This window comes from Syngnathus acus, chromosome 10, assembly GCF_901709675.1.
Source record: "Syngnathus acus chromosome 10, fSynAcu1.2, whole genome shotgun sequence".
NCBI classification, from domain to species: Eukaryota; Metazoa; Chordata; class Actinopteri; order Syngnathiformes; family Syngnathidae; genus Syngnathus; species Syngnathus acus.
The window spans coordinates 2653334-2679811 of NC_051095.1; the positions used below are offsets into that span (position 1 = coordinate 2653334).

At 45.3% G+C, this 26478-nt stretch overlaps 3 protein-coding genes and 1 long non-coding RNA gene across 7 annotated transcripts in view; 1 reads left to right on the forward strand and 3 right to left on the reverse strand.

The window, feature by feature from the left end:
• LOC119128161 lies at positions 1-3906 on the reverse strand. Of its 3 annotated transcripts, none has more exons than XM_037260366.1 (10): positions 3704-3906; positions 3115-3242; positions 2878-3037; positions 2272-2371; positions 2045-2211; positions 1836-1966; positions 1618-1756; positions 1056-1149; positions 898-979; positions 1-824 (listed from the first exon to the last, which is right to left on the reverse strand). In XM_037260366.1, the coding sequence occupies exons 1-10, from the start codon at positions 3786-3788 to the stop codon at positions 699-701; spliced, it is 1212 nt and encodes a 403-aa protein (XP_037116261.1). In that variant the 5' UTR covers positions 3789-3906; the 3' UTR covers positions 1-698. The 3 variants fall into 3 exon arrangements, with proteins under 3 accessions (XP_037116261.1, XP_037116260.1, XP_037116259.1); XM_037260365.1 differs by having other exon boundaries at positions 1612-1756; XM_037260364.1 differs by having other exon boundaries at positions 1056-1147; positions 1607-1756.
• The window catches only part of LOC119129646 (C-type mannose receptor 2-like), a 902042-nt gene that overhangs the window by 764461 nt on the left and 111103 nt on the right, over positions 1-26478 (reverse strand). The gene's annotated exons all lie outside the window — the stretch shown is intronic.
• On the forward strand, positions 3212-9720 carry LOC119128287. The gene is made up of 2 exons (XR_005098971.1): positions 3212-3586; positions 8603-9720. It is a non-coding gene; the product is annotated as an uncharacterized LOC119128287 (long non-coding RNA).
• dock11 (dedicator of cytokinesis 11) lies at positions 4458-25835 on the reverse strand. 2 transcript variants are annotated; one of them, XM_037260143.1, is made up of 54 exons: positions 25603-25835; positions 23303-23419; positions 22721-22810; positions 22248-22330; positions 22092-22158; positions 21246-21341; positions 21046-21180; positions 20568-20751; positions 19879-19958; positions 19639-19722; positions 19423-19563; positions 18994-19254; positions 18812-18934; positions 18258-18340; positions 18042-18164; positions 17858-17934; positions 16933-17117; positions 16803-16868; positions 16142-16234; positions 15239-15350; positions 15062-15174; positions 14902-14985; positions 14571-14660; positions 14386-14507; positions 14243-14312; positions 14053-14163; positions 13889-13960; positions 13675-13821; positions 13522-13605; positions 13345-13456; positions 12995-13033; positions 11785-11966; positions 11610-11711; positions 11465-11540; positions 11289-11377; positions 10919-11039; positions 10769-10835; positions 10642-10689; positions 10417-10562; positions 9771-9886; positions 9571-9708; positions 9287-9469; positions 9101-9214; positions 8720-8935; positions 8590-8647; positions 8380-8486; positions 8195-8317; positions 8006-8119; positions 7455-7601; positions 7172-7382; positions 6750-6940; positions 6582-6679; positions 5715-5853; positions 4458-5131 (listed from the first exon to the last, which is right to left on the reverse strand). In XM_037260143.1, exons 1-54 carry the CDS (start codon positions 25705-25707, stop codon positions 5039-5041), a joined length of 6228 nt encoding a protein of 2075 aa, XP_037116038.1. In that variant the 5' UTR covers positions 25708-25835; the 3' UTR covers positions 4458-5038. The 2 variants fall into 2 exon arrangements, with proteins under 2 accessions (XP_037116038.1, XP_037116039.1); XM_037260144.1 differs by lacking the exon at positions 12995-13033.

Sequence of the window (26478 nt, forward strand, 5' to 3'; positions counted from 1 at the left end):
GTTGATTCACAATTTATACATAAACGTTGACAACTTTAAAACATGTGCTTTCAATACAGAACATTAAAAAAATAAAAAGAGCCCCAAAAAATAAATAAATATTACCTATGAAATACTAATTTCAGAGATGCACTTGCAAAGTTGATTATTACTTTGAAAAGCACTTTAAACGTGTAAGTATTAGAAGTTATGTGTTTGCAAAAGCTCTTTTTTAAAACAATGTTTCCTTGAACCTCTAGCACGGTGGATGGTGCAATGCATAAGCAAGATAACAGGCTTAAGACAGGTCCGATTATCTTGAACGTTGTAGTTTGTTTTAGCTGATCAGTGTTTCACATACAAAGGCAGACTACAATTTGTTGTGTACAGTGATACCATTTAAATATATAAATGTCAATAAACTCTTTCCTGAGTTGAACAAATCAAGTCAAAGTGCAAGTTGGACAGACACCGACGACAAATCTCTGAAGATCTCTTGTTTTTGTCTCTGAGTGTGTTTTGTCCACATGTAAACTCTTTCAGCAGATTTTTTGTGTTTGCTTCCTCCTTCTACAGCGGTCAAACATGACGGCTGCGAAGAAATCCACTTATGGTGCGGAACAACGCCGCCGTTCTATGCCCTGACTGGGAGTAAGTAGTCTTTGAGGATGATACCATCCATTTCCTTGTTGTCCGACTTGGACCGTTTGAGCCTCTCGTCAACACGGGAGTTCATCCTGCCGGTTGTGTTTTATGACTTTACAGGGGGTGATGGTTTCATGAGGTGCCATAATTCTACACGGTTGTATGGCTTCTGGCACAGGCGTGTATAAATTTGTGGAAGCCTTAAAACAAAAAGAACAAAGTTAGTGCTTTGGTTCTTTCGAGCACAATGGATTCAAATCTTTTTCTCATTACTTTAGTCTCTGTGCTTCCGCTCATCATGTCCTTTAATAGCCCTGATGGATCGGGTATGACGGGAAGGAGAACGGCGCTGTGCCTACAAGGACGACACAATATGCCAGTTTGAGAAACAACTTGGAGACTGGTCTTGACACGAGATTCGTACGTCCCACCTTCTGAAGCAATAACAGGCCAAAAGGACGCCAACAGACAGGACGACGGCGACGCCGATGGCCACTGCTGTAGGTGATACGTCGGGCTTGCCTGTGGCAGAAAAGAAAACAATGCAGTAATAATCTCGATTTAGATGGACTTTGAATCTGTCTGTGTTTGTTTCTTGTTGAGTGGTGTGATGTTCATGTGTTTGACCATAAAAAAAAACTTTTTTTTAAAACAGACACACACACACACACACGTGTGCGTGGTTTAAAAAAATAGGGTTTTGTTTTTTATGACACACACACACACACACACACACACACACACACACACACACACACACACACACACACACACACACACACACACACACACACACACACACACACACACACACACACACACACACACACACACACACACACACACACACACACACACACACACACACACACACACACACACACACACACACACACACACACACACACACACAATAGAAAACATATATATATTATAATATATATCAGCTCTCTCAGTTAGTCTCATAAATGTGTAAATCTGACTCACCATCTACAACTACAACTTCACCGAAGTCGCTTTGTACTTTTCTGCAGTAGTTGCCAATTGTGACCCGTGACCGAAACTTATAACGGCAACTTCTATCGTAGGCAATCTGCCTCGTCTCTCCGCGTGGAATGGAGCTCTGGCATTTCTAGGAGATCGGCATCAACGAGATGAAAACATTTGGGATGAAAAGATTTTTCTTTTCTTTTTGACTTTCCCAAAAGTACCTCGGGTTCATCGCATTTGCTGTAGCACAACTCGTAGGTCCAACTGCAGTCTTTGAACACTTCAGGGGGTGTCCAGCTCACGTTCAGGTTGTCACCTTCCACGCTTACATGCAGCTTTGGGGGGTCAACCACTGAGAAAAAGCAGCACAAGTGTTCGGAACATTTCCATTGTGTCCGTTTGACATCCGTGCAACGAATGGTTGACGGACCTCGCTGAGGTTTGAACGTCTGCATCGAAGCGTTGCTTCTCAAGAGCATGCAGATGTCTTCGGCGACAAAGTTGGCACTCAGGTAACAGCCGTCCCTCGCTCCGTTGCGATAAGGCCGCTCGCACTCCTTCAAACTTTGTATGGTTTCTGGAGAGCTGCCACAAATTCTGTGACGAGAGGAAAAATGCATCAGGCACTTGCTTCTACATGTATATTTTTTCCCTCACCTGTAAGAGAGAGTCAGGTTGACAGAGGTATCACGTGGGAGCCAGGAACAATCCGTCATCTCTGCTTTGTGTAAACATTTGAAGTCTGCCACCAGCTGAGCTGTCAAGTCCAAAAAGCAACCAGTGAGTGGAAGGTAACACCCTCAAGATGTCGGGTTGTTGTCTTCAATCGATTTGTCGACCAGTCATCTCTGCTAGCTTTGATGTCGACTTACCGCTAATCACGTAGCATCATGCTACAAATGTGCGTAATGGTGTCACGTGAAAAATAGATCTTAAAATATCAATGACATCATCAATCTTAATATGTTGTTCAACCCAAAATGTTTGTTTGATGCTGCAACACAAAGCTCAAGCCTCACAGATGACAGATGATGATTATAAGAGTGTATTCCGACGAAATTTCAACACTGTGATAGCGTTGCAATAATTTTTCTGACTCATTTTTTCCGCTATCGTTATGAATGGATATTGATAGATACTACATGAATTTAATTTTTAAAAAATGGATAATGAATGGATAATGATGAACATGAACTTCATTCAAGAAAAATGCGCCAGATGTAGCTTCCAGTCGAAATAGTAAAAATTCAAAATTGTTTGTACCTCGAGGTTCCTTAGTGTCAACAATGGCGATGTTAGCGGGTAGGCTCTCGCTCTTTCCGCAGTTTCGCAGTCCTTCGGTTCGGACTTTGAAATTCCAGCCAGAGGAGTCAGCTTCATCCGTCAGAAGAGTCTCTGTAAAATTTGTCCATTCTGTGCAAGACTGAAATGATAACACAACACACATTTGAGTTATGTAACAGCGCCGGCGTCTTAACATAATTTGTTTGCGCAACTTACATTGTGCGGCCCGTATCGGTACTGCACAACACAGCCGTCCAACAGCTGGGTGGGCCTCTGCCAAAACACGTTCACCGTAAACGGGTCGAGCCACAGGTACGAAAGCCCCGTCGGTGGAGGAAGCTGACCTTTTTTTGGGGGGCAAAAACGTTAAAAAACAATTTAGGTCGTGTCAGCAAAGATGGCAAACAATTTGGAAATGGGGATGGCGTGAGATCGAGTGAGTCAGGAATGTTCTGGCGATGTTTTTCTCATCCAGGAAGTGTCAGATGCTCGGGGGACTCCGAGATTGTTTCACCGCATGAGAAAATTGAATTTTTTTTCTCGCGCTTTTTGACAGGGGCTGTATTCATACGGGACAGAAATGGAACATGAACAATCTTTATAGCACGTCTTATCAAATTGTTAGCCAAAGGAAACATGACGGATGTTTTCCTCGTTCAGGCTAGGACGGCAAAGTGCGCAATACCAGGTGTGTCAATTGTAAAACTTTTGATAGCATAAACGCGTTACTTTCTTTCAAAAAGCGAGAAAACGATGTCAAGATTTTGCTTCAATATATGTGGCCGACATTTCAAATGTGTTTTACCTGCTTGACTCAGCGCAATCGGCAGGGACGAGTGGAAGACGACGGCCAAAATGAAACACACGCTTTCCTCATGTTGTTGCCGCATGTTTCGTACGTCGGAGTCTTGTTCGGGGGACTTGTTCGCTCCTTAAATGTTGTCCGATTTAAAGTCGACGAGGGACTGAAGAAGGAAAACGGGAAGGCAAAAGCACACGTAGAAGGGCCAGGCGGTGGGAGTGCGCGAGAAGTGACGGCTTGTTCATCCGCTTCGTTTCCCAACTACGCCGCCCACACAGGCGCAATGCCAAGAATTGCATTTTTGCGAACATTCCGCAGTGATTGAAACAGCATGTGACGTCATTGAGGCTATACTAAAATGTTTAGTACATTTTTATTTTTTTTTTTAAATATGTATTTTTATTCTGTTTTTATTCGCGTTTTGTTTACTGGCTGGATTTTTGCATGGGGAATAGATTCATTTAAAAGTCTGGTGAGGGGGGGAAAAGACGCAGTGATTGAAACCGCATTTGACGTTGTCATTGTGGCTATACTAAAATGTTTAGTCGATTTTTTTTTTTTTTAATATGCATTTTTATTCTGTTTTTATTCGGGTTTTGTTTACTGGCTGGATTTTTGCATGGGGAATGGATTCATTTAAAAGTCTGGTGAGAGGAAAAAGACGAACAAAGATCCTGACCCTGTCATGATAAGCATCAAACTTGTAAAATAATTTAACAAGCCACTTGGCATCTTGTTCTGAGAAGAAAAGAAAGGCTTTTGTTTGATTCGCTTTAATGGGGAGGGGAAGCCTGTACAGGAACACACGTGACAAGCAGCTCGCTACTGTATACAATGCGTTAAAAATAAGGCAATGACCACACTTGGTCTCCAAAGTCCAATCAATATGTGAGAAATATAAATACAAGCACAAACACAGAATGAAATAGTGATGACCAATTTATGTACATCTTGATGGCTATTTTTCAGTGTAGCACTTGTGAAATACCGTTTTAAGAATAGCATAAAATACAAGCTCCCCTGTAACTCTCCCACGAGCCCAGTCTTGCACGAGCAACTTGAGACACTCTTTAAACATGACCCGTGTGTTTACGTGACTGGCAGATAAATTGTTGAATAGCAGTCCAGGCGTGTTTGCAGCTTTGTCAATGTGAAGCAAAATGGTGTCCTGCATAGATCTGAACGGCACACAAGGCAGTCCTGTAACGTGGCGTCATTTGAAAAGAAGGGGAAAAACAAAGCAGTGCATCTGAGCATGACTCCAACTCGACATGCTGCTTTACATTCAGTCACGGCTTGCATCCGGCCAAGGTGCAGCCTTGCGTCCTAGTATTGTTTTTAATCGAGCGCGTCAGCCGAGGTGCCGCTGATGGCGCGGAACACGTTGAGGGAGTTCTGCAGAAGCGAGCGCATCATGCCCTCCTGGTAGATCTACAACCAAAAGTGAAAGAAAACGTGGATGTGAAGTTAATATTCAAGTCACAATAGTGCATTGAAAGTATTTTTTTTAATATATATTTGTATATGTAGCCCTTACATATATACAAAAATTGTATACATATATCTATTAGACATATAAACTACATACAGAACATGTATATACATATATTTTCTATATCCAGTTTGTCTGATGTATGAGTCGTTGCAGTTCAATTTTACATTTGCATTTTACAAGTGCAATGTTTTGGTGCACTTTTTATCTTATTTTACCTGTCTTCCTTAAAGCTGCCGGTTAGCACAGTTAAGAGGGGGGTGGGGGAAGAAAAGTCGAGTTAGACCAGTTATTCTTGGTACATGGGAGGATGAAGTGATGTGTCAATCATAGACTGCAAAAATGATTGCAATCGCGCGCACGGACAAACCTGCCATGACTTTGGTGACATTGCAATAAATTTAGGGGAACCAGGAGGGGAGGGAAAAGAAAACAACATATCAGAGTCTTTTCTGCACTGTTGCTCGAGCTCTCTCCGCTCCAAGCGGCGATACTTGGAAGGTGTTTGAGGCCCAGCGTTACCTGCTCGTGGATGATGTCAGAGAGCTCCTTCACCATGTCTTTGAAATTGGCCTTGAGACCCTCGTGGTACTCAAACTGGTCTTCTTTGATGAGACGCTCATTGATATCCAAAGCCATGCTGCAGGCTTCCACAAAACGCCTACGGGAAAATGCGACAAACAAGGAGGAGCAATTAACATTTTTTTTTTTTTTTTGGTGGATGTGGCAATTAACAACGCCCTCCGAACTATAACAGGATGCCTGAAACCCACCCCTGTGTCCCTCCTGCCTGTCCTTGCGGGAATAGCCAACATTCGGCGACAGGCTGCCACCCTCGTTCTCGCCAGGAAGGCAAAAATTAACGACTGGCACATCCTGCACAACACTACAACAACTCCAGCTCCACCAAGCAGACTCAAGGCACGCCACCCCTACAACATGGCAGCACAGGAGATGCTCAATTCCATCCCTGAAGACATCTCCAGAGATGCCTGGCTCGCAGCAGCTTGGAAGCAGGAGTGGGAGGCAGCTGGCCCCTCCCTCATGCAGCGTTATGTCTGGGAACCAGGAGACGGCGCCATAGGAGGAGACGAACTACCTCGCCAGCAGTGGACCACACTGAACCGCTTAAGAACTGGTGTTGGGCGCTTCAACACGTCTATGCGGCAGTGGGGACTGGCGGACAGTGCGGCATGCGAGTGCGGAGACCGCGAGCAGACAGCCGACCACATCATCAACACCTGCCCCCTATATAGACCACCCTCGGAGGCCGGCCTCTTCGGCCTGGGACCAGAGATGCTGGCGTGGCTCCACGACACCAAGTTGGAGCTCTGGCGTTACACGAGAGAATTAACAATGAGTGAGTGACCCATCTGCTGGGTGACTTGCCTGAAAATGTCTTTGAGCTCTTTCACTTTCTTGCCAGACTGGTTGGGCTTGCTGTCATCCAGAAAGGCTCGGGCGTAGGCCATGGGGCCGGCGTTCACCTGAAACGACAACAACCTGCGTCAACGCGCGACGATTCGCCCCGAGCTGACGCCGGCGGAGCCGTTTGACCTGCACGGAGACGCAGCCCTGCAATTTGAGCTGTAGTTGGATCATGTCCACTTCGGCACCGGAACACAGCTTGCGCAGCTCGGCCGTGCGCGACCTCATCTCGTCGATGGCCACGTCCACCGGCCGCAGGTCCACCTGCTTCTCGCCGATCACCTCCACGCGCTTCTTTACGTACGGGAAGGTGTTGACGGCTGAGGGAAGCCGAGAGAGGCGCAGAGTCACGCGCTATCTATCCAAAAGAGGGTCTTTGGCGTAATCAAGTTTAGGAAAACAACAGATAGGAAGAACAAAAGTCTCCCGGGGAAAATGCTAATTAGATTCTGGTGGCGGGCTAATGGCCATGCAGCCATTTGCGCACTTATGCAGACGGCGCATTCAAACCAAACATCCACGCCCTGATTAAGTCGATATTTGTACTGTACTTGTGAGAACGGTTTTCCTCTTGCACTGCTCCTCCACGCCGCCGTGCTTCTTGCCCGACAGCGTGTACGGCGTCTCAAAAACGAAGCGATTGATGTTGTGGCACTTCTCAAAATCCGTCTTCTTCTCCGGCGCCTCCTTCTCCTCAAAGTAGGGCTTGACAAAGGTCACCTGCACGTAGGCGAACTTGGGGTCCAGATCTTTGGGGTTCACCTGTGAGGGAACGAGGGCTGCATGACGACGTGTTCTCGGAGGGACCTAACTGGCGAGGAACTACGAAGGCACCTTGTTGGAGTCTTGAATGATCTTGACATTTTCCGGCCCAAATTTTTCCCCGTAGAGCGTCAGAAGTCGCTGGGAGATTTCGGAAAGCCCGGTGAGTTTGGGCTCTTTGTAGACGTACTCCTTGCCGTCCTCCTCCTCGAAAAAGCCCTGCGCAAAAAAAAAAAAAACGCACACTGGATTGGAGATGTAACGAAATTTAAAGCGGTGGTAGAATGCGAGCGAGTGAAAAGGAAAATAAATTGATTGAAAAAGGCATCCTGTAATGTTACATAAAGAAGTTGATGTTTTGAAATCCTGCTGTTGCGCTTCTTGTTAGAGAACAGGAAGTTGTGCAAAAAGCAAGAAACATTGACCAATTCAGTCAAGTGAAGTTCACAACTTTCTTTTGGGGTGAGGAGTGTATGTATGGATATTATATTATTTTATATTAGCTATATTATTTTATTGTATAAAATGTTTGTAATTCTTGTAGTTTGATTTGGTTATGTTTTTGTGAGGCACTTTGTTGCAGCATTTAATTCAGTTTGAGGCGGAGTCAAAAAGCAACTCACCTGTCCATAGAAGGCAACTCTAAAGTAGGTCCCGAGCAGCCTGCGACCTGATTGGATGACCTCCATGACCTTGTTGTAGGCTCTGTGCAGTGTGTTGTACAGTCGGCTCAGTTTCTGCAAGGACGCGATTGCGTTGCATGGGCGGGACTTTGTACACGACGACATGCCGCAATATTGCCGTTGCGTTACCTCGTAGTCGTGGCGCTTCTCGTAGACGGGGATGGCCAGTTTGGCGATGTGCGTGATCAGCTCATAGCGCTCGGCCTTCCACAGAGCCTCCACGCAAACCTCCAGATGCTCCACCAGGACTTCCTGACCAGAAGCGGCAAATCAAAATGATTCATTCCAAGACGGTCGGCGATTTGTCAAAGAACCTCTGTGTAATAGACGTCTTGCATCCCCGTGTCTTCCTTCATGGCGGCTTCCTCCTCAATATTAAACGTCACCTTCTTAAATGCGGCGAGGCCGCTGGCGAACAACTCTTTCCGTTGGAAAGCCAAGGCAAAAAGGAAAAAAAAAAAAAAAAGTTCTCGTTACGCCACAATGACCTTTTGAAAAGATTTTCAGTGGGCATTTCGTCTCACTTTTTCTGTGCAGGTACTCGGCAATCAGCGCCGCCACGTGAATGTGGCACATGGCCGCCTGTGGAGACAATCGCAACCATGTGAGCGGGATGGCAGAAACGTTGCAGAAGTACACAAGACGCAATTTGACCTCGGAGAGATCGTTATTCTTCAGGTGCGCGCGGGCCATGCTGTCCAGCCAGGTCCGCCTCAACTCGGGGGTGCTGGCGTAGGAGCGGGCCAGGCTGTACTGCAGATCCAGCAACATTTCCGGGTCTTTCTCGTGCTCCCTCATCTGGGCCGTGGCCATCAGCACCGTACGGATGCGCTTGGTTAGACCTTTGACTTCGGAGGGGAACCCTGTGGACTAAAGGAATTGACGCTGACATCATCAGTTGCCTTCAAAAAGTAACTTAGTTGCTATCCTGATTACTTCCAAATGAACTAAATTGGGGTATAAATGTTCAATTTGACACATTGTGATGTTGCAAAGTAATCAGATTACTTTGCTGAGAGGCGCGTTAGCGGCTACCTTCATGGCCTTGTCGCTGTTAGCAAAATTGTTGATGATGGAGAGCGACTCCTGGAAACGCGAGCTGCCGCTGAGCGCCACGTCGGAGATCAGCTGGCTCACCGCGATGATGATCTGGCGAGAGATGAAGAGGAGAGAAGGAGAAAAGTGGCCGGGTCAAATGCAAACCTGGCGCTCGGGTTTTACCTGCAGATGCGTGCGCAGGAAGGTCTTCCTCTTGGTGTACTCGTAGTTGTTCCTCATAAGCAGATAAAGCAGCCCCGAGGCTTCGGCCCTCAGCGAGGCCATCTTGGAAACGCAGCATTTGAGCACCTCGCAGCACAGAAGCTCGCAAAGGGTCACGCGACCTTTGAACAGCACCGAGGGGAACTGACAAGAGAGCATTTGGGGCAATTTTTATTTATTTTTTTAAATGTGTGCGTCTCAAAACATACGAGCGGTAGCGAATGATAGCGACATTCGGAGCCGACCTTGTTCATGAAGGCTCGCAGCGCAGCAAACACGTGCTTGAGGGCGGCTTCCGATTGGCCCACTTTGAGGAAGGTCAGGTAAACGTCAAACACCTTCCTCATCAGAGCGTTGTGGCCGTCGCTGTCTGTCAGCTGGGTCTGACGAGACCACCGGCAAAATATTAGAAACAGCTCTCGATGTGATGTGTGTGTGTGTTTACCTTGAAGCACTGGATGAAAAACGAAAGAACATCCAGGACACTCAAGCAGACCTCGGTGGAAATATTGCCCTCAAGCAGAGCCTGGTGATGGATTTCCGCTTCGGAGGCCCCCGTCCCTGAAACACGCACACATGCACAAACACGTTTGAAAGACTACAAATCAAAGTGATCACTAAGTTAACAACTCTAACCGTGAGACTGCTTGCCTTTATTTTTACGTAATCTTAACCTTTCCAACCAAATATTTAGGTCTGCTACATCTGATGTTCAGATATTAAATTGCAATATTTGAGGGGGGGGGGGGGGGTGCAAATCACACTATTTATTTTATTATTTTGATTTTTAATGTATTTATTTATTTTATTGTATTTTTAATTTCTAAAAATATTTCTGCTTTACTCAAAAGGCTTTATGAAGCTTTGTTCCAGACTGAATGGTTGGTTTCCGCACAAATTCCATCCCATGTGATAAGTGCGACGCAGCAATTAATCAGCAGCACGGAATGTGCGGAAAACATGAGTCAGCATGAACTTCAACCTGTTGCTCTGCTTACGTATCACTTTTCTATCCTCCACTGCTTTGGATCTTATCACAGTGCGACACAGGCGTAGCAAATAAATTAGAGTGACGCCATTGCGTCTGTCACCTATGTTGAGCGTGAGCGAGGCCTCCATGGTGCCAAACTGGTTTATTTTGTTCTGGATGACGCTGGCTCGGTTGCAGCGTATGGCCGGCATTGTTTGCGACTTTCTGTCAGGAGAGAACAACTTGGACGCGCACGCCTCCTGACTCCTTGACAGAGCACACAAAAAATAAAATGGGTTAAATTAGAAATAAGGTTTTGCGGATAAGCCTTACGATGACATCTCACCTGCTGATGTTCCTTTTGCCGATGTAGCGAAACTGAACCAGACAGATCCTGCGATGCAAGTACGTGCAGTTTTAGCGACGCAATTTCATTTTGTTTACGTTCTTGTTGGTTTACAGGAGCTACTCACTCAAGCAAACTGAGAAAATTCATAACGTCTTGAGGGTTAAGTTTGTTCCAGTAGGCCATGAGAGTGTCTGCGGACAAAAAGCACTCGCAGTTTACGTTTCGTGGTTATTTTTAGCGTGTCTCTTTGTGCGGCGTGTCGCCCGTCGCTGACCTTCTGACAAGGTTTTGGCTACGTGTAAAAAGGTGAGCAGGAGGCCCTTGATCTCGTAAATGCCAAGTCTGCTCTTGGGTGGCCCGGGACTGCTGCTCATGGTAGAGCCTCGTCTCTGCAGCTGCACAAACAAATTCTATGTTGAAGTAAATCATTAAGCTCAGCTGAAAACAGAAGCTAAGATGCAAATGAAAACACTATAAATGATATTCAAAACATTGCCTGTGAGTCTATGTGTGTTTCATTGATGATTAACAGCACTGCAATAAAAAATAATAATAAATGATGTCATTCGTCTCAAACAAAGCTAGGTTAGATGTTGCTGGGGCAACGCCATATACAGCAGCTATAAAAAAAATTAGGGCCTCACGTCAATGCTATCTGGCGTCCCAGGATCTATAAACAGAGATCCTCTGGAGTCTTCCCTTCTCACGACATGGCCGTTTAGGACGGGCAGGCCTGATAACGACAACAAAATCTATCAGCAACCAAAATAAACGAACATTGTCCGAATACCTTCGGTTGCTTTCCCCGGTATCGACTCACTGTGGTCTTTCTCCAGAGCAGTGCTGGTCCTCCTGCTGTCCGTTGAAGAGCTTGACACGAGGTCGTCTCTCGAGCCCTACGAGCGGCATGTGCGCTTTGTATAAATAAGCTTAAAAGGTTCTGAAGGGATCCATTTTGAACTCACGCTGATGTTGGGAATGTGCGGCTGGGCAGACAGTTGCGTCAGGTTTTGGAAAAGCAACTCAAACAGCGGCAGGTAGAGCAAGCAGATCCTGGCTTGCTGGTTCTGAAATAAGAAATTAAAAAAAGACATTGACAAAAGTAGAAACGAGGGTGAGGTTGATTTCCGTCAGCCTGACCTTGAAGGCCGTGTAGCGATCGTCCATGGCGTGTTTGATGAGCAGGTTCTTGAGCGTGCCGACGGACAGTTGCCGGACCTCGGGTCCCAGCTGCAGGGCCGCAGCCACGTCTCGGAGGAGCAGGCCCACCAGGAAGTGGTTGCGGCAGTACTCCTCGGTCAGGCTGAACTCCAGACTCTGATCTGCGATGAGCCCAGAGATGGTAAGCAGGTGAAAATTCAGGTTGAAAACTAAATCAGTGTGGTAAGCATTTAGCAAAGGCTACATTTTCAAGAAGTTATGTGCAAGTCCTCTTAATGTTGTTGTTTTTTTCCCCCCTCACATAAAAACAATGCAACAAGAAGAATTCAGCTCTATTATACATTTCCTGACGCAGGAAATGTATAATTTCACAAGATTGCGCTGAGCAAACAGCATAGATGAGCAGAAATCTAAAGAAAGGAAGCAATCGTGTGCAAGGCCAAAATGCTGCGTTAATATCAGAACAGGCAAGTGCATCCAGGAAAAATCAAGCACCCGCTGGAAATGAGATCGAAGCCAGAGTGAGACGTCATCGGGGCAGAGCTACTTTGAGATAAAACCTCAGGCTAACAACAAAAGTCCGATGTGTTGAACATGGAGAGAAGAGTCCGACATTAAGCGTTTTTGAGCCGTGCCAGAACTACCACTGGCCCTGATTTAAAACAATATTTAAAATATTATAGGTAGTTGCTTCATATAAAAAAATCTAATCCAATCAAAATAAATAAATACATATTATAATATTAAAAAGTACATATTAATTAATAAATATTTATAAATAGTAATTTAAAGCAATAAAAAAAATAAAAATAATAATAAATGAATGTGTGGGTTTGTTTTTGGACGAAACAATGAAGCATGTAGACTCGGTGGCCAAAATGCAAAGCGCACAGATAAGTTCATAAAACTCTCATCATTGAAAAATGACATATTAAATGTGTTGATTTCATTTCATTTACTTATGAAATGATCAGTTGGTCGACAGTCATGTAAACGTCGGACCCCTGTGCAGACAAAATAGATTTGTTTGGAGTGTGAGCGGATTCCCGCAGAAGCAAAGCTCATTTCTTCGACAAGGCAAAAAGCATCGATTCAGCATTCGGCGAGCGAGGGTTAATGGAGGCGAGAGTGCGGGGTGCAGAGAGTTGGTTGCGCGCGGCGGCAGGACGGCGCCGTCAACGTCACCTACCTACAGGGCCAAAAAGCTCCGTCGCATACGGAATAAAATCTGACCACAAGCAAGAAACAAAAACAAACACAGACGGCAAGGGTGTTGGGTACAAATGAAAAAATTGGGGAAGGGTTTCATAATCCATGCAGCATTGAGATCAAATCGAGATGAGACGCTGGCTGCATTTGGTGGCCGTTTAAAACACAAAAGCATCCTCCATTTTGTTGCGTTAACAAAAGCATCCTCCATTTTGTTGTGTTACATTCAAAAGACATGAGGCGAGCGAGACTGTTAATAGCTCGTTGTGGGGATGCGGGTGAGGAAAAGGGGCGTGGCTTTCAACCCGAGTGGAATGTTTCTTTGCTTACCTTGCACCCTCTGCAGCTTGGTGCGCCCAAAGGCCATGGGCAGGTTGAGTGGGATGAAGTGCTCGTGGTTGCACACCGCCGTCAGAAAGTCAAACTTCATTTCCGTCAGCACCTTGCGAGGAGACAGCGGTGTTGGCGAGCCGCATGTTCGCTGCGAGAGATTGGGCGCAGGTGTACCTTGGGATCCTTGAAGCTGAAGTGGCACATGTAGTGGTTGATCAAACCAAAAGCAAATCCCCGGTTCATGAAGGTCAGACACCTCTGAGGAGCGAAAAGATGACGTGAAGCTGCGCTCGGAGGAGGAGGTGTGTCGCTAAGCCGCGTGCGTACCTTGATCAAATTGGCCAAGCTCAGGTTGACGCAACGGGCTTCCTCGGGGATCTCCGTGTGGCGGATCGTGATGTGAGGCATGATGGACAGCACCAGGGATTGCAGCGCCTGGTGGAAAGTGTCCGGGAAGCGCTGGGCTCGGGGCATCTGGAAGCATGATTGTGTCAAATTGAGAGGCAGGATTTATCTCCTTTATTTATTTTTATTTATCCACCTTCATTCGCTGGTCCTCTTGCAGGTACTGGGCCATTGACTTAGCCATCGTTTCAAAGAAGAACCAAGAATACTGCAGATAAAGATGGGGTCGACTGTGAGAAAGGGATTTCCAATGCGACGAGTCTGCCACCTGCTGGTCAACGTTGCTACAACAGCTCTCACCTTGAGCAGTTTGTTGCTGGTGTTAAAATCTGCCGTCTGCTTAAGAACGGCGGTGACCGCCGTGGCCAGCACCTCGTGGCAATATGGCGCACTCCCGGGGGCGAGCACGTACTGAGAAGAAAGCCCCCCCCCGCCAAAAAAAGAAAACATTTAACGTCTTGAACACTCTGCGTCCACAGAGCAGCCATACCTTCACGAAAGAGCGCAGGTAGTTTTCCAGGCCTTCCTCGTGACACCTGGATACGATATGTATGATGACGCTGCAGGGACGGAGGCCATCGGATTATCAAACGATGCACGGACGCATTCCGCGCAAACGAGCGATGAACTGACCGGAGAGAGTTGACAGCAATTTCTTGGCCTTCCTTGGCGGCTGCTGAGAGAACTTCAAAGAGCTGCATGAGCACAGTAGGCAGGAAGTGGACCATAACGTGCGTCTCCATGGCGTGTAGGCACTGAGGATGGAGAGATGGTGAAACTAGAAGCCGGAGTGCACGCATTCACAACAAGAGTCTGACCTTTAGGTATTTGATAAGCTCCGCCCGGTTGTCCTCTGAGGTGCTCTTCATGAGTTGGCAGTGCAGAAAGAATTTGTGGAGATGAAGGTCCTGTGGAGGGAAGCGCAAACTATAGCAAACCATCAAATGTCCTTCTTGCCACACTCTAAAAACTGTTGGGTCAAAAAAAAAAAAATCTCATTTGGGTACATTTAAGCCAATTGCTGGGTCAGAAAGGCTGCTTGGGTCATAATAACAATGAAATCTGAGCCAAGACCAACAACCCATGAATTGACCCAAGTGTCTTTAGAGTGGATGTAAATGTAGGTCCTTGAAGAAGCAAGTCTTTCACCTGAGCGTATATCGTCGAGACAACTCGGCTTCTCATTTTGAATAGTGGTTTTGCATTTTCCACCCACTTGATATCTGGATGGGACTGTGCAGATTGTTGACAATTTATTTTTAGAAATGAGCAAGACGCAAATGTGGCCGTGTGTTTTTTTGCCACAAACCTTTCTGGTGTCCTGACCCAGATAGCCGGCGGGCAGGGTCGCAGCGACAGGTAACTGGAGTTCTGTGGACTGCATCCTGCCGTCTTTCAGCAGAGGCAACCAGGAGTGGCCGACTGACGACACACGGAAATGATGAACAACGGCAACAATTGCAAAATCATTCTAAAAAGAACTTACCCAGAGACTCCACAGCCTCTCTTTTCTTACTGCTGGATTCACAGCTGATATGGTAAAAGGTGAAGAGGATGTGGTGCTTCTCGTGCAAATGGACAGGTAACTCCATCTTGACCTGTGTATCATTTTCCAGTTACAGCTGAGCACTGAGTGTCAGGTACCCTGGGCTGAAATATGGGCTTGTACTGGCACCTATTGAATTTCAATTTTGAAAAAAAACCCCAATACAAATTGCAAATAAAAGACTCTGAGAACACTTGACAAAATACACAAAAACACACACTGCTGTGATGAGCAGGCATTACACGTGCAAAAGTGTGCTCCGTGTGGTGGGGTGAGGGGTGGAGTCAGACCCCTCCCCACCCAAGTTCAAATTTTATACAGCTGCCACAGAGCTATGCAATGTCCACAAGGGGGCAGCAAATCGGAGAAATGGAGGCAAAACAAGAAATACGGCGTGACAACAGAGATCAACAATTTGAGTCGGGATTCCGCGAGACTTTAGACTCATCACATCTTTGTAAGTATTGTAAAAAAAAAAATCTAAGTATTGTTTTGGTTCCCATGATTTGAAGCACGTGGTTGTAAATCGTGCGTTTACGTGCGTGTCAGCGTCATGGCGCAAAGGGTGGGGCGGTGTGTGTGGAGGGGGGGGGGGGGGGTCTGAAGATCTTAATCCATTTGATTTTGGGGCCATAAGGGGCCTTCTGCCTTATCTCGACTCACTCTTTCACTCCATGCATGTGCGAGTGTGTGTGCTCACAGTAAAACAGATTAATTGGATAATCTCAGCGACAGCATGGCAGTTCCAAGGGAATTTGAGGGTCAAAGATCCTTTCTAATTCCTCATACAAAGGCATAATAAATGGTGTGGGTTGTTTTGTTTTTTTCTCAGAAGCATCTCACCTCATCGTAGAATTCTGGACTTTGGTTGTGGTGCAGGACAGCAGCATAAGCGCTGCTGGTGAAGAGAGAGTCCCCTGGTTTTCCGTAGATGCACTGAAGCACAAAAACACTTCACTGAGCGAGTGAGAGAATTTACGGCTCGGACTGAATGAATCAATAACATGCTTTTAATTGTGATTGGGTTGACTGGGAGAACGTCACGGATAAAAAACAGAATTAGAAGAAGCTTCTGTCTTCCGATTTAAGAAGACGGAAGAGATGTACCGGGAATATGTTGTCTAGTACCAGCATAGAAAAATTGCAAGACTTGCGTGGTGATAAGAAGTCTGATGGGAGGCCAGATTACCTGCTTCGATATGAGGGTAAGGGGCGGGGCTTCGGATGCTGCCTCGTATCTTATGCGCCAGTGTTTTCATACCATCACGGTACATGAGGCCAGAAAAAAAACCGAGACGAGTACAAACAACAATTCACCGTGCTTTGATGGCAGTTTCCACCCGCAAGTAATTTGACATGGAGAAGGAACCACCAGTGAGCCTTCATTTTGCCCTCTTAATCATTGTTGGCCCCTCAAGGGAAATGCTGACTTGCCACTTTTGCATTCTTAGCTTGTTTTCTTTAACAATTCAGCAAGAAAAATGCTTTCGGCGGCGGCGCTCACCTTCAAGGGGGTTGCGCCCTCTTCATCTGAATCCCGGAACTGCACGCAGATGGCGACGTTTCTCGCCTAGCGGAGGTAAAGCATCCGTGTGAATCTTCACAGAGGAGGTTTTATTGCGAGAAGGGCAAACCTTGGTGAAGCTTTTCTGGTTGTCGTATTTGAGTTGCAGAGGGTAGACGTAGAGTTGGTTCTTGTAGGTGGTGAAGGGGTAGTTGTACTTGGCCTCCTCAGGCAGGAACTCCTCCACTTCCACCGAGACACGCTCGCAGCTGTCTTCGAAGGGCTTCACGGGAATGTAAGCGGACGTCACCGTGTCTGAGGAGGGAAACATTTACAACACCTTTCATGTCTTTTGTTGTTTTGTTTCCATTCCAACGTCGGGAATCGCGTACGTGTCGCTATTCTCTCATAGAAATTGCGGAGCTTGGAATTCAAACGTATTCCAGATGAGATCAGGTGGGTGTGAAAACCTTTTCCAAAGCCTGGCACAACGTAATTGCTTCTTATTGTGACTCTGTCCTCCACATTATGATGGGGGGGTGTCACATTTTTTGAGGGTCAGACATTCCAATTTAACTGCATGTTCCGTGGAGGTCAAAACATAATTAAATAAGTAAATAAATAAATAGCTGTAGAATGAAATAAAAAATGAATAAAAAGATCGAAAGACATAAAAATAAATAAATAAATGACACAGAAAGAAATGTAAATAAAAATAAATAAAATGAATAAATACAAAGAAATATAAATATACGTAATAAATAAATAGGTAGATAAATGAATGATAAATGCATTCTAAACAATGAAAACAGTTTTCAAGTTCAGCATACAACTTCCCTCTCAAGACGGAGATTGTGTCAGAGACAAAATAACACAACAGCAGTGCACTGCTGCCTCAATGTAGATAGCGTTGCACCATTCCGGACGAGGGTGTGACAAGAACCGCGAACCGTCTTATCTGCATTTCCCTCTCATACTAAGCTTTTTGTCTGTATAAAAGATTATCCCGATGCAAAAGAGTCTGCTCGCGGTGTGTTGAGAAAAGGAGTACATACTTGAAAAGTCCGGTGGGACGCACTCAATGGTGACGTTCAGCTGTCCGGGGATTGTCTGAAGCTTGCTCTTGTCGGGTCTAGAACCAAAACCAAGAAAAAAATGAAAGGGGAAAAAAGAGGCAGATATGCATAGGGAATAAATGATATTTAAAGCTAAAAGAGCACAGGACTATCCATGACTCACTTCCTGGTGTCAGCCAAGAGCTTGATGATGTCATTTGTGGAGATTTTTCCACTGTCCTGGCGGTAAAGTGGCGAAAACTTGCCGTCCATGTCAAGACTGCCCTGAGCGTCCTTGAACACCTGCCTGGTGAGGTGACACATAGTGGCAACTTTGCTCATCTCAAACTTATTGATGGGCCTCGTGGTCATGTAATTTGGCAATTTGTTGACGTCTTACTTTGCAGCCCAAACAAAGGGCATCCTGTACTGGCCCAGGCGTTGGCATGTCTGTTTAGCCGCCTTCAGGACCTTCTGAGCGGTCTGGCGTGACACAGAGGGCGACATACGTTCCAATCGGTGGTGAATATTTTTATTTTTCAGACTACGAGGCATCCTTAAAATCGACGGTGGCCTTAGAATTAGGTCATGGTCGAATCGAAGTTAAATCAAGTTTGACTGATTCGCTGCGCTCATTGTGGTGGGAAAATGAAGCTTCATGAACCAGTTGTGTTTTTTGACTCCTCTAGATGGCACTGTTGTTTTGAAGAAAGGGATTTAAGAAATGGCTTTCAGACATTTACTGAAGAGAGTGCCATCTCAAGGGCTGGATAAATACAACTGGTTCAGGAAGCATCTTGAAGCTTCATTTATATTATAAATTAGGACCCAGTGCATCTAATACATGAAAGTTTCTAAAAATAGATCTGTTCATTGAGGCCTCACCTTATCATCTAGAGCACCTTAGAATCGAATACAAATCGCAGTTAAACGCATTTGAGGGTAAACAAAGACCTTGTTGATGTCAGAAGTCTTTATGTACGGCTCGGCACAATTGGTGATGCCATTTTGTAACACCTTCTCCACACGGGCCACCAGAAAGATATCAGCATGGGGGTGGGTTACTGAAAAAATTGCCTAGAGAAGAAAGAAAGATGTCACCATGTTTGCCTTGAACAATTTACGCATGTTTGTACCTGTGTCGGGAAACGCAACAGTGCCTCCGACACTCTCTGAAGAACAGGCAGGCAGTCGCCCCTTCCCGAGTCGCAGCTCATGAAAGGCCTGCCTCCTCCTCCGCTGCCTCCTTCCGAATCCGAGCAAGGCGAGAGCTGGCCGGCGGTGTCGCTCAACATCTCCTTCACACAAGGCGGGTTGAGGTCCACGTGGAAGTCGGCAGAGATCTTACAGTTCTTGGAAATGTCAAAAAGAGCCAGGCTTATGAAGAAGGGCTCCACCTGCAAATGAGCAGAGGGAAGGCTCAGGGTTGTTCACCTTTCAGGCCCACTTAAAATCTTTTCATTTTGTCAAAAATTGACAGTATATTTTCGAATCGAATTAGAGTTTCATTAATTTCTGGCTGAGAGCCAAGTGAGATAAATAAAGCAAAAAAAGTAATGGCCCACATTGGTGAGGACGCCGTCGCCCTTTTCGCTAACGCAGCCCTGGAGACTGAAGGTGAGATCGTGGCAGCCGACCACAACGCGGCGACCGAAGCGCTCCTCAAACGGCTTGACGTCCGGCTCGATGCCGGAGAAGTCCAGCCTCTGTGGAGAGGAGGAGGAGGAGAAAAGATCAGCTACGAGCAATAAAATAAATAACGGGGCGAGCATCCCCTCTACCTGTGTCTCAGGGTCCAGGGAAAAAAGTTTTTGCCTGCCTTCGTTCCGGTTCATCTTGTTGAGCTGGTCCGTCTCTCTTGCATACTACACACACAAACAGGTTGAAAGGAAACCAAATGAAGCAGTTCTGGAATCTGTTTCAAAGAGGTCAGTATTATGAAGACATTTAAAAAAAACAACAACAACAATTAACCAACAATGCAAACCGCGCCCAAACTATTTATTTGTCTATTTCGGTACCTTTGTGAGTTCAGGTTGTAAGTTCCTCCCCAGACCTTCTGGCTGGCTCTCACTTTTGCCTTGGCTGCTTGTGTCATCATCTGATTGGACGGCACAGTCAGTCATGAAACAGATTAAGAGGACTCCATATTCATTTCTTGTAGGGCTGAACAATTACACGTGTTTACATTTCATTGTTTCATGGAGGATAAAAAAATCGAAGCGATGAAGACGGAATTGTTTGGATGATTGTTGTTTTTTAATTTATGATCCTTAGAGAATTTGGGGAAGTGGTTGTAGAGCTTGAAAAGCTGCAAGTCAAAATGTCATGTAAGTCAATAAATTGTCTTTTATATTAATTCATGGCCTTTATTTAGCATAATACTAACCTATAAGACAAAAAAAATAAGTAATTTTGTTAAGAGCAATCAAGTTGCTACTTTTTGCGTTTAACCTGGAGTTTTGAACTGTGATCATTATTCATTATTGGATTTATACTAACGAGCTTCACATCGTCAACACATTTACGGTTGGCCTCGCTAAATTGACCAATGAAATTGGAAAACATGTCACAGTGGACCAATGAAATTGTCGGAGGTCTCGCTCTTAGCGAATGTTCAGATCAGGTAAATGGAGCCTTGTATTTAAACGTTTTTTTTTTTAATTCCATTTGTGTGACCAGTGGCGGCGCTAGAGGGGCCTCGTCTCACCCAAGGAGCCGTCCAGGGACTCCCCTCCGTTCCTCCTCTCCTGGCAGGCCTCGCTGCTGTTCTGCAGGGCCTGTTTGAGGGTAGCCACCCACTCCTCCATCTCTGCTTCGCTGTCGGCCGCCAGAAAGTGGCTGTAGCGCTCTTGCATCTTTAGCTCAAAGCCGTTCCGCCGCATTTTAGGGCTCTGAAATGGGGGGGGATCATTTTATCAAGGTGTAGGGGACAGAATTTACACTCATATTACAGATGAACAGCTAAAATGAAAGATGTCGGGGCGGTGGGTGTTAATCCACGCAAGTAGCCAGGAATAAATGACAAGCTTTCCCATCGGAGCCATTAGCCTGAACGAGTCTCCTCCCATCCATCTCGTGAGTAGCCTCATCCAAGAAAAAGCTTTCTGGCAGCGCACCACACCACACGCGTGATAAGAAGCAGACTCCAAGGCCCTTGTGTCAAAAAAGAAAATGGCTCCGGCGACCTGAATGACATCAATGCACGAGTCCAGGTAGATGGAGCCTTTGGTTTCCTTGCAGTGCTTCTCATCCTTATACGAGTTGAGGATGTAGGAGCCGTCTGGGAGCTGGGACAGGTCGAAGTATCTCCTCTTGAACACCTGTAAGGATGACGATTGCGGCGTAAGGTTTGTTGTGATTTAGCGTTTGGCCGGCGGTGACTCACCCGCATGGAGACAGACAGGCTGCTGTTAATGTTGGCTTTCTGAAGCCAGCCCTGCTTCATGATGCCGCCCCTCAGGGAGCACAGTGACGACGTGTCCTGCCGCAAACAAAAGTCAGCGCACTTTTATGTTGGATTAAAAATTGGAAGACAAAAAATCTGGATTACACTGGTCAAAAGATGTTGAGTATTTTTCAATCAGATAAGCAAATAAACGTTTCTAGATGGATTGCTCCCAAATAGGACCTTGTTTTGTCTGTAGCACATTAGGTAGTAATAATAATAATGACATCATAATAATAATACACAGTAATATTTATGAATTAAGGGATAAATTCAGCAACAAGTAAGTGGATTTTTTTCCAAAACATCGTAGTTAGGATTTATAATGCGTGGGAACATTTGTATTATGCAATCTTGTATAGGTCAAACTTGTGGAACAAACTTGAGAATTGTTTTTGACTTTATTACACAATATCTAGTGAAATCTTGCTTTTGACCAATATATTTAAACACATAAAACTTGACAAAAATTTCAAGAAAAATGTAAAATAGAATTTCAGAATTTTCAAAAAAATAAAAATCCAATTGCTCTAAGAAATACCGATTTTAAAGAACAATTCAATCTGAAACGAAACAAAAAAATCCCAAACTGGTATAACCCGTACGCTGAAACAAGGAGGCCATCCCATTTATTTTCTCCAATTTAAAGCCTTTCGCCGTCCAAATCCATGCGCATCCGGCCAGAGGGCAACAAGGGGGAGGATCAATAAGAGCTATTTATAGAACCTTAACAGAGGGCTTCTGGTTTGTCGGCCCTGTCCGACTGCACCCCCCGCCTCCTCTTACCTCGTCTTTGGCATCTTCATCGACCTCAAACACGTGAGCCGCTAGCTTGTCTGCCTTCAGGCCTTTGCTACGGAAACAAAGAGAGAGAGAGAGCGCTCTCAGCTTTCACTTGAACTCAAAGCTACAACCACCAAGCCAACTTCCTCGCCACCTCACCTCGGTAACATGCGGAAGTCACCAGAATAGGCCTCGTATTTGTAGTTGATGACATGCCAGTCGGTCTTGTACATGGTGATGCACTGGCGGATGCAGAAACAAAAACACACGTAATAACGGGAGCAGGAAAATTCTGCCCTTTGACAGTGACAAACAGGCCGGGACTAAACTTTTGTTGTTGCCGGGCCGCTGTTGAAAATAGGGCCTCCTTGCATATGTTAGGGGAAGCTCACCTAAGTCAGTTTTAATAGCGCCTTGTCGAGCGGATGACAAGGAAAAGACGGATCTGTTTAACAGAGCCTGGCAGACGTCTGCTAAAAATCACACAACTTGAAAATCCTGCCCCACATGACTCATAAAGCTTCACTAATGCCAAACGCTTTACTTCAATCCCCATAATTGAAAGTCAAGTCATGTTCTTTGACTTCCGGTCTCTTCGCTAGCGCACATTTTACGAGTTAGCGCCGCGGTACCTTTTTGGCAAACAGACTCCCGGCTTCCCGCTCTGCATTCTGGGGCACAGAGGGAACCACGGTTCGCCTCTGTCGGGATATTTGGGACTCCTGCGTGTAAGCACACACACACACACACACACACAAACCAAGTGAGTGGAAAACATAAAGTACAAGCGTCACAAAATTGTTTCTGGGTCACAGCAGTTTTCGGAATAAATCAAAACACATGTGCTGTCTGGCTGCGTCGCGTTGGACCTTCTTTTAGAGTTTGGAAAGGTTTGGAAGAAAGTTTGGAAATAATCTTTGGTCCAATTTGGACTCCAAAACAGCAAACTCTATGTTTGGTTTTGGAGCAAAAACGGCTTCATTGGTAGACGCACGATTTCCACAATTGTACACAATGGAGCCAAAACGTTATTACGAATGTCATTTTCCGTACAGACGAGGCTCATTTACTGCAGTTCTTGAGAATTTTAGCAGCGTATGGCTAGAGTCAGGTCGATAGCTTTTCCCTCGTGCCACATTGGTTGCCATCCGCTGCCGCTTTTATTTAATTTGTAAGACAACGCCTCTTCCTGGCTCACAGAAACAAGACATCACCGAAACATCGTCGACGGGGCACAGCAGCAGGTCTCGTTGGGGGTCGCTGTGGATCTGAGCCTTTCTCTGGAATACCACGGCCTCGTAGTCCAAAGGCTCGATGAACTTGGGTTGCTCCTGGGGGGGAGGCAAGACAGTTGTGTTAAGATTTGAAATCTGCCCTCAAGTCACAACAAAGGTTCATGTCTGAAATATGAAAAAGGAGACAATGAAACACAGGAAGAGATTATAACTTCCACTTTTTGAGATTTCTAATGTAAAAAAAAAAACAACCTTGTCAAATAAAGTGCCTGAAAATGACATCACAGTGACTCAGGTAACAACCAATCACAGTTCACCTGCGAGTTTCATCTTGTGATGTTTGCAAGCTGAGCCGTGATTGGTTGATACCTGAGCCCTGGGAAACTGTGATGTCATTTTCAGTCGGCAGCGAGTAGCAAAATGGCCGGTGGGTTTTGCTACTTCATTAAGTTTTCACAAACACGATATTAATCAGAATATCTTATTTATTATGTTATTTGTTTATTTGTTATTTATTCATCACTCTTATTTATTCATTGCTTGTGCCTTCTTGTTTTTATTTTTGTGTGTTGTTTACTTGTATGTATATTGTGTACTATGTCTTGTCACCGTGGGAACGTAGTTTCGATTTCTTTGTGTGTCTTGGCATGTGAAGAAATTGACAATAAAGCAGACTTTGACTTTGAGAAGATCAGTTAAAAACTTTCGGTTGGGCAATTGAGACAGTAACTCTAAAACAGCCCAACGCTTCCACGCTTTTTCACATGTTAGTAACACTGACAGCAAGAGTCTGCTGAGGTCGGCGCTCACGCTCGGGCCCAAAAGCAGCAGTTCTCCTTCCTGTCATGTGCAACAAGCTCAACCGCAGAGCCGCAAGTCACGGGCCAGCTTTGAGCAGCACCAGCAGGCCAGATCATGTTACACGCAAGACGCGGATGGGTCCAGGGGAGGGAGGGGTGCAGTCAAAAAAGAGTTTTAGACTTTTCTTTCCATACTTCTTTCTAAACAAGCAGCATATAATGTAAAGGGCACTCTTCATCCATGCACAGATTTGAAGATGATATCAGGGGAGCTTTTTCAGAGGGCGGCAACATGCGTGTTCAAGCAAGTGAGCAGATGAGCATGCCAGACAAACCTCCGCCGCCACAACAAGCCAAAGAGCGAGTCAGTGTATGAGCAGCAGCAGCAACAACAAAAACACCAGCAAAATCTCATTTGTTGCATCGTGTGGAGTTTTGACTGTTACCAGTCCTGGAACATTTCTGACACACTTTGTACAATGAATCTCATTGTGCATGCGGACACATGTAAGTGCCCGGTGAATGTCATGATTCACCCAAAAAAATACCCCATAAAAAAAAAGAAAATCTAACAAATACTAAAAGTAATAGAAAATAAACTAATAGACTAAAAAACTAACAAACCTAACGAACTGAATTTAAAAAAGAAGAGTAAAAAACTTAATAGAAAATTAATTATAATGAAAAGTCCTAAAATATCATAACCCTGGTCCGGAAACACAAATGGCATGACTAGGCATAGCAACAGGCCACAAAAATGTCCCCGAGAGGCAAAAAGAGAAGCCATTGATGTCACAGGAAGTACGCTTCAGGGAATTCCCACAAAATCTCCTCAAAACTGCACCCGGGGAACCTCATGTCATATCAAATCAAACAATAGCACATGCACACGTGCATCAACTTGATGTAGCTCAACTTTACTACACCGGTACTACGCTCTACAGCAGAAGACAAAAGGGTGCACTTCCCAGGGGATCAATAACCAAAGCATTGCTTTTGACACATAGTGGAAGTAAATCCAGTCACAGTTCTGGGCCAGAAGGGTTCTTCTAAGATTACCTCAAGACACTGACCACTTAATCCCCTCATGACTGCAGCAAGCTATGGCTGCTATAAACACATGTGGGGGAAGAAAAAAAAAAACGCGACGTATGAATGAATGAGTGCATGGTCACGCAGTGGTGCTCTGCACCATGTGGCTGAGTCCATCAGACATGACGAGGCAGGAATGTCCAATCCAACCGGCGGACAAAAGAAGCTGCACAAGATTGGAGGACATTCGTTGTGTTTCAATGCACTTTAATGTATTGGACATTTTTGTTCCCGTCCGTTCGATTGTACTCCAACGCACATTTTTAAAGTCCGACGTACAACTGACAAAAACATACATAAAAATGTGCTGCTTATGACTCACTCTTGGTGTAATAGGGGAACATTAGCTTGGCAAGAAAAAAAGACAACAAAAATCTTTTTGCTTACCACCGGGTCCACGGAGCTCCTCACCGCCTCAGACACGCTCTGTCGGACTTCCGCTGCCGTCCCGGGTTTGCTCAGCCTCTTGGTGAATTTCCGAACCTCAGACATAGCGACCCAAAAGATTTTGAGATGTATATATATCCACAACGCGTGTCCCGGCGGGGCCAGATGTGGGCCAGCCAGCCAACCAGCCAGCCAGCGGGAGCAGTTTGACGTCGCGAGGCGGGGCGGCCGATTCTCGTGATGCTGATGAGAGGAGGCCAACAGGGGGCGTGGCCAAATGGGATGCTTTACTCACACTCGCTTCCGGGTCTCGTGATACGCAACTCACTTCTGGTTGTCTTTGGGAAAATCTGTCGAAAAAAATAAGAAATACTTGAGGAAACATGTCTTTGCTATACTAACAAAATGTATCGGAAATATGTCGGGAGCGGGGGTGAATTTCAGTAAATATTTCCCTGAATGTTGTCTTGCTGCCCTCTTGTGGATGTTTTTGCTCACTACATGCAATTCAGTGTCTCACTGTCGCCAACATTGTTTTTTTTCCCCCTGGATATATTAGCAATGTTAACCAAGTTTTTGAGGCAAGACACATCTTTTTCTTTAAAAAAAAAAAAAAACCTACGGCACAGCACCAAACAAAAAAGGTACACACATGTTTTAAATATATTGAAATTAAAAGGTAATTTTACTCACTAATCTGTTTAAAGTGAAATTTGGGCATGTACAGTTGAATAAATCTATTATTCCCTTGTATGAACGACTTTGGGAACAGGTGTACACACAAATCGACTTTCTACTATCAAAAAAAATAATCGTTGCACGTTCGTTTCCATGAACAACGAAAAATGGCATATGACTGACACCCACTGAATTTTT